The 17,500-nt window shown below is 42.1% G+C and overlaps 1 protein-coding gene across 1 annotated transcript in view; it reads right to left on the reverse strand.

Moving 5' to 3' along the window:
* Positions 1 to 475: 475 nt before the first annotated feature.
* The window catches only part of LOC138947188 (alpha-glucosidase-like), a 52,490-nt gene continuing 35,465 nt past the window's right edge, over positions 476 to 17,500 (reverse strand). Inside the window, exons 11-14 of the mRNA XM_070318623.1 lie at positions 17,407 to 17,500; positions 15,752 to 15,924; positions 2,062 to 2,216; positions 476 to 790 (exon numbers count right to left, since the gene is read on the reverse strand). The exon at positions 17,407 to 17,500 is cut by the window's right edge and continues 27 nt beyond it. Of these exons, the coding sequence (XP_070174724.1) occupies positions 580 to 790; positions 2,062 to 2,216; positions 15,752 to 15,924; positions 17,407 to 17,500 (633 nt within the window). The 3' untranslated portion in view covers positions 476 to 579. The remainder of the gene's footprint in view (positions 791 to 2,061; positions 2,217 to 15,751; positions 15,925 to 17,406) is intronic.

The raw sequence follows: 17,500 nt of genomic DNA on the forward strand, positions 1-17,500 counted from the left end.
CTATACTGTATCTAATTCATAACTGGGTAGGTGTCAGCGAGGCCGGACTACTTTCGATTTCTTGTTGCTCAAAAATATAACATGGCAACCATCATCCTACCTCTTTATTGTTTGACACCTTTAAAGACACAGTCATTCCCGTGTAAACATGTAATAGCCACGGTGCTCTCTCATCAGAGTGCTGTTATTAATTAATTTCGTAAGGGACACTATAGTAGCGATCTCAGAAAATAATACACACAAAAAAAAGAAAACTCCACTCTGCAAATAACTATTTGTAAAATGCTAAGGGAAATCATTCGCGTGGTATTCAAGAAAAACATCAGCAACGACGATGGACGCGTTGTTTGACAACTACAACTACAACAACAACGACAGCAGCAGCAGCAGCAGCAATAACAACAGGACGCAGAAGAAGAAGAAGAAGAAGAAGAACAACAACAACAACAACAACAACAACAACAAGTCCAATATATTCATCTTGTGTGTTTTATACAAGTTTTTTTCTCCAAATATGCCTTAAAACTGTACATTACTATAATGATACACTATTTACAACATTCCCTCTCTCAAACGCTCTCAAAGTTCTTTCGCGACGTAGTCCCAAGATAAGACTACTCCTTGGTGCGGTCCAAGGTATACTCCGGAAGTGGACACCTTATCTCCCTTCGTGTATGGTACGTCACTTCCTGTTCGTAGTGCGACAGTAGCCTCGCTGGGGATTGTGTAATACGTTCCATGGTAACTTCTTGTGGCACTCGTGTTGGCAAAATTCAGGGCAACTAGAAACCTGAAACACATCCAACAAGATTATTGGTGTCGGTTAGAGTAACCTAAATGGGTGTTTTGTCTGTACACATTGACTGCGGTTTATCTTTCTTCGAAAAGAAAAAGAACAACAACAACAACAACAACAACAAGGGCTAATACAACAACAGCAACAACAAAAAGAATAACGAAGATGATGATAACGACGACGAGGACGACAACACAAAGTACAAGAACTGCAATATGACGATGGGCGAAAGGGACACAACTCAGTAGGTGACATTCACGAACGGCATTCACATAGTTAGTCCCCTTAACTCCTTTAGTGTGGGCATGATGCATTGCATTTCTACAAATCATATGATCCAGAAAATCTCATGGACGTTGCTCTCACTAAAGTTTGTGATTAGCTGAACAATGTGTGAACTTGCAAGGCCATGCATTCATTGTTCTAATTGCATGTCACTAGTGTCAGTTAAAGAATTAAATCATCAAAACATCCCCACCCTGCACAGCAAGCATTAGGCCCCCCAAAAAAAGTCTGTTTACGGTAACATAGGCAAAAAAATAGGGTCGGTAGGTCGGGATTTTTTTCTCTTTTTTTTCCCCAAAAACCATATTTTTAAGTTATTTTGCCAAAAAACAAAGACTTTTTTTTTCTTTTTTTTTCCCAAATGCCAAAAAAAAAGTCTAGGGTCGCGCGAAAAAATAGGGTCGGTCGGGATACCGTAAACAGACTATTTTTTTTTTGGCCTTAGCTAGGCAGTTCATTTTGAGTGTGTTCAAATTGATGGATGTCATTATCCCGATTCCATGCAGGGGCGGATCTGGGTTTTGAAAGGGGGGGTGCAAAGTTCTTTTTATTTTTTTTTGTATCTTATCAGCGAAGGCGCGAAGCGCCGAACCGATGGCGCGAAGCGCCGAGCATGCTAGGGGGGTCCGGGGGCATGCCCCCCCCCCCCGGAATTTTTTTTTAAAAAGGAAGCAAAATTGTGCAATCTGAGCGTGTAAAGTGCTATTTTCAGGTGATACATTTTTCTTCTTTTTTTTTTCTTCTTTTTTTTTTTTTTTTTTTGTCCCGCTGGGGGGGGGGGGGTGCAATTGCACCCATTGCACCCCCAGATCCGCCCCTGCCATGTAAAAGCCTGCACAGATGATTAGATCTGAGAGGGGAGCCGAATCGTTCACATGAAAAGGACTGTCCCTTTAAGCTACTGAGGTGTGTTGTCACCTTTATTACTCAGTTTTAGGCCAATGGAATCTTCATCATGAGGAAATAGTCTGCCTCCGTACCCTTTTTGTCCGTCGAAGTCTCTGACGAAGGAGAAGACGTCATCGTCCACCACAGCCTCGTTGTAGTCCCCGAAGTGGAAGGAAGAGTAGTCGGTCCTGAGTGACGTCAGATTGGTGAACAGTTGAAAGACAGAACGCGAATCGGCTCTCTGGCTCTGTGGACATTACATATGCAGAAGTTAAAAACAAGTGTGAAGATTTATGTTCCTTTGTCATATATAGTAAACAAAGGTAGGGACAGCTTAGCTCTGCGCTGTCAGTAAAAAAAAACGGGCTTTTATTTTCCGATCAGGCTGCATACCTCCAAAATGGTACGTATTAACTTGTCAACTTATTTACTTTTAACAATTGTTATTTCCTCTGGACGTGTCAAGTATTTTCTTTGCTCCAGCATAAGTGTTTTTAATTTTCAATTTAAAACAAAAATTTCGTTGGGATACTCTGGAAATATGCTGTATTATGACAACTTGTCTGGTAACCCACCACGATGGCAATAACTATGATGATGACAATGACGACAATGTCGATGACAACACTGATGACGAAGACGATGATGATTATGCCGATAACGACGACAGTGACAACGACGGCAGCGATAATGGTGACAACAATGACGATATTGATCATGTGCACTTGATATGCTGTATCGGACATTATGCAACCACCATGTGAGAGCTGGAAGAAGCCCACAACATTCTTTTTCATTTATCGTGAATGAATCGAGATGGTGTTAGAAGTAGGACAAAAATGACAATAATGACGATTATAACGATGACAATAATGAACAGTTCTTTCATAATCTTAGTTCTTACATTTTGGCACAGCACCTACATTATTCTCGTTTGAAGCGCTCGTCTGACGTTTTTTCGGCTTGTCAGAGTTATTCCCCTTTTGCCTTGTTTCGATTTCCCTTTTCGTTTGTCAGATTGTAGAATGTGGAACAACTTTGATTCATGTAACGTTCTTCAGCTTTGTAGACATTTTCTTTGTACCATCATCCAGCTACACTCTTTCAAAGAAGTCAAGATTTTCATGGCGCTTAACAAAAGACCCCGTTTTGAAGCACAACTCTAAAGTGACGTATTTTAAAACCTCGTCATTTATGACGTAGTAACCAAATTACGTCATTTCTCAGGGGTATACTAGTTAAGGCAAAGGGAGCCACTAAAATCTAAATTTGTATTTACTTCTACCATAGGCTAATTTTATATACTTATGAAGTGGTAAGGCATATACGATTTCAAAACGGATAACGTTTTCAGTACCGTCACTGTCCGTTACCATGGAAACGACAATCTCCAACTGCCAAAATGGGTTGCTAGGAACACGTTTTTTAGCTTCCCCTTCAATCATAAGAATGTGATTTTTTGCATGTAGGATGTAGGAGTCCATAGTTGTGGAATGACAACAGGGATTTTTTCTAGGATGTATAGTTCTAATAAAATATTGTTTTTAGATGAATTATCATGTTTTTCAGCACAATTTTAGTAAATATGACCCGCCTGAACAGTTATTTATTAATTTAAAGAAAATTCCTGTTGTCATTCCACAGGTTGTCCTCTGATAAGCATGTCCCTTAAGTTTCATTGCATTCTGAACAGATGGATTGAAGAAAAATAGTTTCCTAGAAAGCAGGTCATGCAAAAACGCTGAACAGAGAAACAAGGCCGAGAACATTTCAAAGCTCTTTTATTCACCCCAAATCAATGTTAACATAGTTCAGGTACTTTTCACAGACACCTGGTAACTACAGGCTTACCCAAAACTGCCCAGCAGCATATGCTGCACCCCCTTCTAGTCTGATGAGCTCATCCTGTCTTTTGAGTTTAGCTGCACGCACAGTGTCGCGTCTCTTGTTTAGCTGATCTTTCTTGAACCTGAGGCTGCCAAGAACCCTCTTACACTCCGTAACCTTGTTTAATCTGTTCATGTTACAGCCTGTTGTAAAGCCGTAGAACTGTGCAGTGTTGAGAGCAGCCGCTGGTCCAAAATTGAATTCCCTAGCCCCTGTGACGACTGCAAACCGTACGCGATTTTTGCATGCAAATTTGTCCTTGGGGCAGCGAACCCAAACGCTGCTGTGGAGACACTCATTAGAGTTTTGGGTTTTTCCTGACACACATCTCTGAAGCAGTTGATCTTCCGTAAACTGGTTCTAGAGGAGGGTTCAGCTTCTTGAAGTTGAGAGGTGTATGGACGAGTTTTGCGTGTGGTCCTGGGGGCTTGTTCTGCGGCCTGGTAGAAGCACCATGACGCGGCACCATGGGGGCACAAGTCATGCTGTGGCTTGTCATCTGTTAAGTAGCCGTGACGCAGAGATGCCATCACTGCCCGTTTCATGTCTGCAACTGTCTTACTCCCCCCCCCCCCCACCTAATTGCCCGATTGTAATATATCGTCAACTTCTTGATTGTATTCAGAGTCAGCTGACCATACCCTCGCCCTCCCAAAGTGATTCCTTTTTTGCGGCAGTCTGTCACCAGGTTGCGAAGCGCTGTCCCAAGACGCTTGGAAACGTGATTGATGTACTCTTCTTTTTTGATGGTTACTTGATCTCCATAAAGCTTTATTTTGGAAAGTTCCTGGAAGGTTTTTGTGTCACCGTCTGACAGGATAACTGTGTATCGCAGATTGTGCTGCGACACTGACCTGCCCCACAGAACACGAGCCGCCTCGACTTCCATGATGCCACTGGAACCTAAAAATAAAACCAACGTTTCAGTCAAAGTCAGCCACTGAATAAGCAAACACACACAAACACACACACACACACACACACACACACACACACACACACACACACACACGCACACACACACACACACACAAGGCAATCAGCCACATATCTACCAACATAGACGCTATTATTGCTTTTGTTCAGTACATGTATTACTATGCATGGAACAATACCCAAACACACACGCACATACATGCACAAACACACACACACACACACACACACACACACACACACACACACACACACACACACACACACACAAGGCAATCAGCCACATATCTACCAACATAGACGCTATTATTGTTTTTGTTCAGACAGTACATGTATTAGGCAAAAACAAAAATATTGTCTGTTTCTGGTAACATGGCTAAAAAAAAAATAGGGTCGGTAGGTTGGGATTTTTTTTTTTTCCAAATGTAGACCAATAAAACTAACTTTAAAAATCGCGCTAAGAGACTGGATTCAATATACATAGAGACAAGACACTCAACACATTTACAAATCGTCAGCGGACTTTCGTTTTCACACGTTTTTGTTGTTCATTTTCTCACCCTGTCCTTTACCACCAAAAAAAAGGGAAAAAAAGTTTAGGGTCGGCGCCGAAATTTAGGGTCGGTCGGGTGACCAGAAACAGACAATTTTTTTTTTTGGCCTTATTATGCATGGATCAATACCCAAACACACACACACACACACGCACGCACAAACACACACTCACACACACACACACACACACACACACACACACACACACACACACACACACACACACACACACACACACAGATACATGTTTTGAGACCCTTAAGTTGACTTTTTTCTTAAAATTTCACGGAAAGAGTGTTATCACACAATTGAAATGACACTCTTTCCGTGCTCTATAGGCGACGAAATAGGTCACATTTTGTGCATTTTTAGTGGAAAATTCTTCGATGCCGGAGCGAGTACTCGCACTACAACTGCACTTGAACCCAAGTGCCGTTGTAGTGCACGTGCACTACAAAGGCACTTGCACTAAGATGACGTCATCATAATGAGAGATCAATCAATCAATCAATCAATCAATGAGTCTTATATCGCGCATATTCCGTGGGTACAGTTCTAGGCGCTCTGCAGTGATGCCGTGTGAGATGAAATTTTATACGGCCAGTAGATTGCAGCCATTTCGGCGCATATTTACCTTTCACGGCTTATTATTCCAAGTCACACGGGTATAGGTAGACAATTATTAACTGTGCCTAAGCAATTTTGCCAGGAAAGACCCTTTTGTCAATCGTGGGATCTTTAACGTGCACACCCAATGTAGTGTACACGGGGGGAGGTTCGGACACCGAAGAGAGTCTGCACACAAAGTTGACTCTGTGAAATAAATTTCCGCCGAACCTGGGATCGAACTCACGCTGACAGCGGCCAACTGAATACAAATCCAGCGCGCTACCAACTGAGCTATATCCCCGCCGAGATGTCATCTTAACGCGGGTGAAAACACTCAACAAAGTCAACATAAGGAGGTCGGCACACACACACACACACACACACACATGCACACAAGGCAATCAGCCACATATCTACCAACATAGACGCTATTATTGTTTTTGTTCAGTACATGTATTACTATGCATGGATATGGATCAATACCCAAACACACACACACACACACTCACACACACACACACACATGCATGCACAAACACACACACACACACACACACACACACACAAGGCAATCAGCCACAGATCTACTAACTTGGCGCACAAACACACACACACACACACACACACACACACACACACACACACACACACACACACACACACACACAAGGCAATCAGCCACAGATCTACTAACATAGACGCTATCATTGTTTTTTGTTCAGTACATGTGTTAATATGCATGGATTAGTACCCAAACACACACAAATACACAAACAGGCACAAACACACACACACGTACACGTACGGTACACATAGACAGCGCACACAAAAACACTGACACACATATTCACAAACACTTACAGATCTATGTAAAATTCAAACACAACACACTATCATCCCATTTCAACAACCGTCTTCACAAACGCACACATACTGTTTAGATCTACGCACTCACCTGCAAAATTCTTGTCACAGATGTCCAGTTGTTTTACCAGCCAGGCAGCATACTCCAGGGGTTTCTCCTGGAGAAGTTTGTTTCCAGTTGTCTGGCAAACATGACAGTAGTTGCACATAACATGAGCGTCTAAGCAAATTCCAGTCAGCACGTCTAGACTACAACACACCCTATTCCAATGTGGGACGAGTGCCCCATGGTCAGCCATGATCCGTCGTAGCTTACACTGATGTCAAGAACGCCTCACTGAATACTTTCTCCTCCAGTAGATCTACATCAAGTCGTTGATAGAGTTTATCAGCTTTCTTCTGGAAGGTTTTGTGATGCATGCCTGCCAAATCTAAACTTTCACAAAATTTGTTAAATTGTTGAGCACCTAGCCCACATACCAAGGACGAATAAACGGCTTGCCTGATGAGACCATAATCCGTTTGACCGCTTTCTTTGGAAGCAAGGTATCCAGCGGTACCTGGAACAACTTCCTCACACGTTGAACAAGAGACATGCGCGTACACTGCAAGGCCGTGTCCCTGTTTTGAGTCTGGGCATGGTGACAGCGTTGGCTGTTTAGGCCTACATTGCGGACAACAAAGTTTGTTTACAAGTCAATACCATTAAAGGTTTCCAAATCAACAAAACATCTCCTTGTTTGGGAAGCCTCTGGACCTGTCGCTTTTGACGCGGTGGCTGCTGTGTAGGCCTATGTGTTCGTCTTGAATTGTGTTCGCGTCAAACAGGCAAGAACACACTCTCAGTCCTGACGCAGAATTTGATCTGCATGCCACAGCGGTCGATCCAGATTTTGTGCGCTTTGTCACCGATTGTGTTTTAGTTGTTCTCTTGTCTCTGCAACTCTTCAGTTGTTGTCTTCTTGTACGCTTGCCTTCATTATGTGTTTTTCGGAGCGTTAATCTTTTCACACGAGCCATTTTTCTAAGCAAACTCAGTCGAAAACTAAACGTGGTGAGCAGACGACCTTTAGAACGCGAAAAGCCACGCGAGCCTATCTGACCAATCGTGGCCAGGTATTTACGTCATACCCCCTTATATGGAAAGTGTCTGTGGTTTGCTTGTTTGGAAAATAGGGGGGTTTCCCCAGGAGAATCCATATTTAACCGAAAATAACCGCCGAATGACACAGGGGAGAGAACTGCTGTTCAAACGGTATACGACGTTTCCGCGTTGGGCGAGCAGAAATGTCTGTTGTCAAGGGTTGAAAATCGTAATTTTTATCGGAAGAGTGAATGAAAAGACAGAAAAATTCGACGGGTTGGTGCAATGAAATATATTTTTAGAGACTTTGATGAATTTGTATAGTGTAATCATATGCATGTCATGAAAGTAGACAGATTGAAAGGTGCAAAACTGCTAACAACTCAAAATGGCTGTGTAAGTCCAATCACTCTAAATTTCAGTGGCGCACTTCGCCTTAAATGGTTGGCCTTTCAAGTGATATCTGTAGAGGTTACACGCCGAGTCTCAGTGATTCTTAAAAATAATGGTCGAAGTCCGCGGATCATGAAAAATGCGAGCTTTAGCGTGCTTTTTCATGACCGCGAACTGAGACCATTATTTTTTTATAATCACTGAGACGAGGTTTGTAACCTCTTTTTATACAACTCCTGCAATGCAACCGAGGGGTGGATTAAATCTAGTTGATTATTTTTAGACAAGTGAGAAACTAGAACGAACTACTTTGATTAAACCCAAAAATCACACGTGGATTATTCGAAGTAAGAATAAAGAGGGTTAAAAAATAATCAACACTAGAATTTATTTTTAGAACATTTGAAACCCAGACGATTGGACCCTGTTGCGGAAGAATACGTACAATGTTGACTCAAAACTGTAATAGTCAGGGTAGGTAGGGATATTTTGGTTCAGATTCTTCCAAAAGCACCATATTTGGCCCAGAGGTCGCCCATGCCATACTGTTTCCATTTTTGCCGACTGCCAAGACGGACGCCCCATGGGGACGCCATATTGGCAAAATCCAATATGGCCGCCGTCCGGGTTACATATTGATCACAGGTAAAAAAAACTAAAAATGCTAGAATCATAAATGATATCACATTTTAGGGTTTTTTGGGGTCAGGGAATCCGATTCAGATGTTATTTCAATGATCTGAGGTCAAAATCCAATATGGCCGCCATCCGGGTTACATATCGATCACAGGTAAAAAAAATAAAAGTGCTAGAATCATGATTGATACCACATTTTAGAGGTTTCCGGGGTCGGGGAATCCGATTCAGACGTTATTTCAATGATCTGAAGTCAAGTTTACCCTTCAAGGTCACAAAAAGGTGCTATTGGAAGAATCTGAACCAAAATATCCCAAACACCTCTAATTATACCAAAAAATCAATGATTATTCAGGAACAATTTTAATTCAAATAATTCGGAGACATCTGTAGTGGCAAGACACTTTTTGCCGCTGTGTGCATTCAATACAGGATTATTATTACTATGCATATGTTCTGGCTGGCACTCTATGATTCCAGCAAGTCCTACTGGTCATCACCACCGTTATTAACACACCCGCCTTTGCATTTGCAGTGCTAGAGGACCGTCACATTTTCAGAGGACCGTGCATCGGACACTAACGCTGTTGCATTTGCACTCTATGATTCCAGTAACAAGTCCTACTGGTCATCACCACCGTTATTAACACACCCGCCTTCGCATTTGCAGAGGACCGTGCATCGGACACCGGCGCGGTTGCATTTGCAGCTTCCCGTGCATGCCTTGAGGCAGCCACATTGCAAGAGAATGGCACATGCCAATGAAGCGTCGCTTAGAGTGGTCCATAGTGGTTGCCAGGTATTGGTGCCATCTTTGTGCCAGCCCCACTCACTGAAGTCAGGAATTTCCTGCTGGATTGAGGTGGCCTGGCCCCAGTAGAAACTCGCCTGTAGTAGCGCTCGCTTTACATGCTGGAACAGTGCGGCTTGGGTAGGTGGAAGCTTTTCCAGCAGTTTGCATCCAGTGGAGAAGAGTTGATATCTGGCCGTGTTGACATCAGCTGCACTGCACCCCTTGCTGTACATGACTATGACAAAGCGTTCGAGGCGCTGCATATGCACAGACTCAAGACTGAAGAGGTCAGGGTCATGCGGGAGAGCCACTAGTGTGTCGGTGAGATCCGGTATGCTTGTCCATGCTGCCCATGCTGTCTTCTTGCCACATCCAAGAAATTGTGAAGTCGTGTCGCACCCCGTTAAGCTGTGAAAGAGGGGTAGTGCCAAGGATTTTGACGGGCCAAGGTCAGAGTAGATTGTATGGACTGGTATGTCACGGTAGTTTTTACCAGTACCGAAGCCCACCCAGAGCTCTGATAGGCCCAGGGACTCGAAGAACCATTGTCAAAACTACGACATCGCTGTCCACAGTGCGAACAAAGGCTGTTGTATGACCCTGCTTTGCTGCATGTGCCAGATGCAGGAGGATCCTGGTGTCCGCCTCGGAATGGTTGCACGGCTGAAGTGTTGTGAGGTCACAATACTTGTTGGAGAGCACGGTCTCGAAGCGGGTACTCAGGAGCAGCTTTCCGTCCATGTCAGCCTTGGAGATCTGTGTGGTGATGAAAGAGAACAGCTCCTTTTTGTTTTCCTCATTTTTCAGGAATCCGCTGTTCCAGTCACGCTTCGGGATTGGAGTACTGCCATCACCGACTCTTGTACGTGGGCCATTTCCACGTCGTTGCTGTGTGAGCGCTTTGAGGTTATTTTCCTCTGGGTAATTATCCCATATGGCGTCAATGCGTTGGGTACTGCTTGTGATTTGGGCCTCCAGATATGGTACAATGTGGAGTGACACATACTCGCTGAATGTATTTGCTGTTGTGGGTCGCACCATGTGGATAACAGCTGCCATGTCCAACACCACGATTGTGGCTTGTTTGGCAGCATCTGCGCGGCCAGTGGGTGCATTGAGGCACTTAAGAATGTCTGATTTTGTCCCTGATCGCAGCAACCCTCGATCCGCCAGGCTCGGTGGCTCTCTCTGATTTTCGAACCGAAAGAAGTCTGTCATGTCGGCATCGGGACGTGACTGGAGTGAGAGAAAAAGTTGTGTGATTAACATCATGTTCTGCCTCTGGACGCCGCTGTCCTTTGTACCTTTTTTCTTATTGGGGTCAGGTCGGTTGGCGAAGGTTAGCATGTTATTCCGCTTGATTGAATCAGTTACTGATACTGAAGCCTTTTCCAATCTGTCCATGACATATGCTGCATGCAGGGTTTGGCCAGTTTCACCGATTTGAGATAGAGAATCAGTAACGGCTTGTTCCATGACATTGTGTGTATCGAGTGCTATGAGCTCATGACTTGTAACAAGGAAAGGATTGCCCAGCTGCTCTACCACCTTGATGAACGCTTGTACATCCTTTTGAAACTTTAACTGCAAGCTGTGTCCTTCCTCGTGGTGAGCGGTGGATGGCAATGGTGGGTCATTGACGGCCTCAAACTCCTCAACTACCCGCGTGCAGTCAGGTCCGGCCAGCATAAACAGTGTAAGAGCTTCGGGGTTCTCATAAAGTCCAACAGCTCCACCGTGTGTCTGGAGGTTTTTGTTGGACTGTTCATGGGCTTGGTCCTTGGCCATGAGGCTGAACTTTCTGGCTTTTACAGTGTCGATGAGGGGTAAACTTGACTTCAGATCATTGAAATAACATCTGAATCGGATTCCCCGACCCCGAAAACTTCTAAAATGTGGTATAATTCATGATTCTAGCACTTTTAGTTTTTTTACCTGTGATCGATAAGTAACCCGGATGGCGGCCATATTGAATTTTGACCACAGATCATTGAAATAACATCTGAATCGAATTCCCCGACCCCAAAAAAACCTAAAATGTGATATCATTCATGATTCTAGCCCTTTTAGTTTTTTTACCAGTGAACAATATGTAACCCGGACGGCGGCCATATTGGATTTTGCCAATATGGCGGCCCCATGGGGCGCCCGTCTTGGCAGTCGGCAAAAATGGAAACAGTATGGCATGGGCGACCTCTGGGCCAAATATGGTGCTTTTGGAAGAATCTGAACCAAACAACCCCTATAAATCCCTACCAAACCTGACTATAACAACAATGGCTGACGTGTATGACTAGTCGACAGACGATGCTAGATTTGCTTTGTGTGTGTTTTTGTTGTTGCTTACTGTACATGACATACATTACGTGTAAAATCCAGTTCTTTAACAGGCAACAAACCTTGCACATTTCCAGAAGCTGCAATCTGAAGCGACCTATCTCTGATTCTAGCAGACGATCTCTCCAATGTTTAACACAAAATCAGCAAACTCTCCTGTCACATTGGTCACATAAAAAGTCCATTGGGCCCTATATAGTGCAATGTTGAAATGAAGTTACCGGTCTGAAACATTTAGTCGTTTCTTCTGAGACAATCCTTGTTCTCTTATCATCTACAGATTTACCGCAGTCTTCACCACGCGAATTCACAACAGTCAGACTTTCGAACATGTACATACAATCTACGTAGGCAAGCATGATACGTCATGACGTCATATGATTCCTAGCATATATTGACGTAATGCTAAACATCCGGTTATCCCGAGTTTTCTCCGTAATACATGTCCGTGGGTTTTTCAATGTTCGGTTATTTCCGTGGCTTCATGCGGAAAGGGAACCGTCGTCTGCAATCAACGACATGGTCATGGACCATTCTGGTCCTTGCTGCTGACAAAAACATGATTTTAACACAGAATGTAATGTCAGAATAGCTATATAAACGCTATTGTGTTTTAATCGTAGCAATGGGGTCCGATATTTAGACGAGACAAGTATAATGCCGACGAGTCGGAGACTAAGAATAAAGTAAAAGAATAGGGACTATTTGAATGACGCGCATTTGACACTCTGAGTGATTAGGCTGAAATGAAATTGCCTACAAAATGTCGTCTGCATGACTGCATGTTCGACCCGTGTTGTTCGTTGTATAAATAGCTTAAACAATGACAACTCGTTGATTACTGGAAAATAAACCACTCGTGGGTATTTGCAGCCGCTTGGTAATTCACTCGTGTGCTCCGCACACTCGTGAATTACCAAGCGGCTGCAAATACCCACTCGTGGTTTATTTTCCAGTAATCAACTCGTGGTCATTGTTTAAGCTCTATATTCCTCCTTTCTTCAGTTATTCAAAGAAAAGAGGAGTTTTTTGCGAAAGTTTGATCGAATCCTATTCACTCAACCAGTCAACCTGCGCAGGCGATCGATTAATGCGCGGTTGTATAGTTCCGTGCAAATCATTCCATTCTGTTAACACTTCTTGTCAGTTTTCCTATTTTGGACTAAAATCAAGTACACAGATATGCTGTTATTCTGCTGTGGCGGCAAAGGCAGATATTGTGTGTTCTGTATACGTTTTGGTATCGCTTAGGATAATGTTCTTTCGTCAAATGGGACTAGCAGACGAACTTTTGCACCCGTGTTCCAACGTTAAAAACTGTATGAAGTTCAGTTTTCTGGGGAAAATAGTGTATGAAACCGCTTTATGTTGTTTAAATTGATGAGATGTGTGCATTTGGTTGCGTGTGATCTGTTTATTAAATGAAATATTGTTGAAAACTGACCGTCGGATTGCAGTCTGTTGTCGAAGAAACTGAGTGAAAAGAAGGGGAACTACTCTTGTCGCTAGACAAAGTATGAGTTACTTGCCTTGCGGGAAATTGCTTGTGATGAACATTTGAGCACGGCAAATCTAGATTCAGAAAACAACCGAACTCATGGATTTTATTTGAAAATTCAAGTGTTCAGGCCTGTAGTTGTTAATTTAAATGCGGTATGTTTGTATTGTTTGCTCCAGAGATGTATACTTCGTACGTTAGAGCGTTCGGAACTTTTCAGTAGCAAAAAGTATTACCGAAACAGAACAACTTCTCAACCCATTGCACTATCGAGGATTCAGGCTGTTGCTGGGTCGTTATTTGTTTGGTTGCTGGGTCATTATCGAAAAATAACTACCCCTACAAGTTTACAGAGGTAAAGAAGCAGAGGGGGGAATAAGTAGAGGTTACATGCCGAGTCTCAGTGATTATTAAAAATAATGGTCGAAGTTAGCGGATCATGAAAAATGCGAGCTTTAGCGAGCTTTTTCATGACCGCGAACTGAGACCATTATTTTTTATAATCACTGAGACGAGGTGTGTAACCTCTTTATTCCTCCTTTCTTCAGTTATTCAAAGAAAAGAGGAGTTTTTTTGCGAAAGTTTGATCGAATCCTATTCTCTCAACCAGTCAACCTGCGCAGGCGATCGATTAATGCGCGGTTGTATAGTTCCGTGCAAATCATTCCATTCTGTTAACACTTCTTGTCAGTTTTCCTATTTTGGGCTAAAATCAAGTACACAGATATGCTGTTATTCTGCTGTGGCGGCAAAGGCAGATATTGTGTGTTCTGTATATGTTTTGGTATCGGTTAATTTAAGATAATGTTCTTTCGTCAAATGGGACTAGCAGACGAACTTTTGCACCCGTGTTCCAACGTTAAAAACTGTATGAAGTTAAGTTTTCTGGGGAAAATAGTGTATGAAACCGCTTTATGTTGTTTAAATTGATGAGATGTGTGCATTTGGTTGCGTGTGATCTGTTTATTAAATGAAATATTGTTGAAAACTGACCGTCGGATTGCAGTCTGTTGTCGAAGAAACTGAGTGAAAAGAAGGGGAACTACTCTTGTCGCTGGACAAAGTATGAGTTACTTGCCTTGGGAAATTGCTTGTGATGAACGTCTGATCTAGATTCAGAAAACAACCGAACTCATGGATTTTATATGGAGATTCATGTGTTCAGGCCTGTAGTTGTTAATTTAAATGCGGTATGTTTGTATTGTTTGCTCCAGAGATGTATACTTCGTACATTAGAGCGTTCGGAACTTTTCAGTCGCAAAAAGTAGTACCGAAACAGAACAGCTTCTCAACCCATTGCACTATCGAGGATTCAGGCTGTTGCTGGGTCGTTATTTGTTTGGTTGCTGGGTCATTATCGAAAAATAACTACCCCTACAAGTTTACAGAGGTAAAGAAGCAGAGGGGGGAATAATACTTTTTATGATCAGTGGCCTGAGACTTGTATAATCGCGGTTTGATCATTTTGTTTGGATCATACGTCGTAATGTTAGTGATAAACAATCATCATCTGAATACCTCCACGTTAACTGTCATATTCTGCCGCGTGGGCTTTTGATGACTATGATGATGATGATGATGATGATGCTGATGCTGCTGCTGCTGATGATGATGGTGATGATGATGATGGTGATGGTGAAAATACCAACAACGACAGAGATGATGACGAGAAAGACAAAGTTTACGACAATGATGAAAAGCAATACGACGACAACGATAAAAACAAAGAAGATAACAGTATCTGGGATGAAAATGATCTGACAACCTCCACAGCGATGTCCAGATTAAGCCCCGTGTAAGGATTGAGGTTCACCGTCACACTGAGTGAATCTCAAATGTTCACATTACGTTGACGGGGTTTATTCTGTAGTATACCTACCTCCACACTGACCGTTATGTACTGAGTGTTTGAAGATAATGACCACCATGAGAAAAAAAATCGCTTGCGGCTTTGTGGCAGGCAGAAGAAAAAATCAGCCAGATAAGTTTTCGTTATTAATTGTTTGTCTGTGCACTTAAAAGACCGTTGGGTCGATATATCTGTGAATGTATTGTTTCGTCAATAACAAACGTTCCAACAACCTACCTTTCTTGTTTTTTGATAATGATCACCATGATCATGATCATGATGATCACGATTATGGTGAATAAAAATGATAAAGCTATTTTCGATGACAATAATCTATTTACCTCCACGTTGACCGTCATGTACTGGGTGTTAGGCAGCATCCAGGGTGTTCCCTTGGTACACTTGCAGAAGCCCGCGTGTGACGTGTTGTCCCACTGCATGGGACTGCGCATGCTCAGGTTAAACTGACCCATATCCTCTTCCGTGTCGTTTGCCACGTATATACCTCTCATGCCTGGAAAGAACAAACAGACACTATCATTATTATTGTTGATTTTTTTTTTTTTTTTTTTAATATATATATATATATTTTTTTTTAAAGCTGAAATTGAAAGTTATAAGATAAATAAATTGATATTTATTTCGAAGTAATTTCAGATTGTTATATATTTTTTTATTTAATCTACTTTGATTTTGTTAATTTTAATACAAAAAAAGTGTGAAAAATTGAATTTTGTTTTAATGAGGGCATTATAAATAGTTATTAAGGAAAAATTAAATATGTAAGAATTTTGTGTGTGTGTGTGGATAAAATAGGCAATTTTTTTTAATTAAAAAAAAAAGCTTTTTTTGGGGGGGGGGGGGGATTTATTTAATAAACTGATTGACTGTTTTATATTTTGTATAACATAGATATATAATGTATACTTAATATAATATATAATGAGCTGTTATTGATATTATAAGATCGCTAAATAAAGCATCTCCGTTTGTAAGTCCTAATATCTCATTGAAAAAAAAGCTGATTCCCAAAAAAGAAAAAAAAAGAAACAGACAAGATAAGAATTTCGGTATAAGAAAAACGAAAAAGACAAAACAACAACCGAAATATTTTTAGTTGTTCATTTTGCAAAAAGGATTAAACAGATAAACTGCTAACGTTCCAAACTCCAGAATCGAGAAACACTTGTTTGTTTGTTTGTTTGTTTGTTTGTTTTTTAACGCCCAGCCGACCACGAAGGGCCATATCAGGGCGGTGCTGCTTTGACATATAACGTGCGCCACACACAAGACAGAAGTCGCAGCACAGGCTTCATGTCTCACCCAGTCACATTATTCTGACACCGGACCAACCAGTCCTAGCACTAACCCCATAATGCCAGACGCCAGGCGGAGTAGCCACTAGATTGCCAATTTTAAAGTCTTAGGTATGACCTGGTCGGGGTTCGAACCCACGACCTCCCGATGACGGGGCGGACGCCTTACCACTAGGCCAACCGTGCCGGTATCGAGAAACACGAAAGGTTAGTTATTGGAACGTTTAATTTTTGACAAGAATATTCATTTTTTTCAAATTTAAACTTTCTATAAAGTTACTATCCTTTTTTCTTTTTCTTTTTCTTTGTTTAATTGTTATTATTTCATTTTCGTTCATTCTGCACATTGCTTCTGGATACCATTTGTAATGAATGCATAAGAAGAAAGATAAGTCTCCCTAACACACTCATACTTTTTTTTCAAAACCTCTGAACGTGTTCCTTTTGCCACTTAGCTTCCTTAGCTCTGTTACTTAGTTTTCAATGATCAAGCTACAAAACGAGAACTCTCTGGAAGTCAAACATCTCTGCGAGTCAAATATCTCTGCGAATACGAGTAACAGACGCTTTGTGTTTCAGCAATGACGGATCGCTTCCGGTTTAAAGCGCTGGATTGTGATAATTATGTAGCATACTTCTTGTTAATGAGCGCGTGTTATAGAAACAAGAAACACCTCTACCTATTTCGTCTCCATAGTACAGGACTGGGGTGCCCGGTAGCAGCATAATCAGTGTCAGAAATGGACGAATCAGCTCATCCCCAAGTCTGTCAGC

This window comes from Littorina saxatilis, linkage group LG14, assembly GCF_037325665.1.
Source record: "Littorina saxatilis isolate snail1 linkage group LG14, US_GU_Lsax_2.0, whole genome shotgun sequence".
Classification (NCBI taxonomy): domain Eukaryota; kingdom Metazoa; phylum Mollusca; class Gastropoda; order Littorinimorpha; family Littorinidae; genus Littorina; species Littorina saxatilis.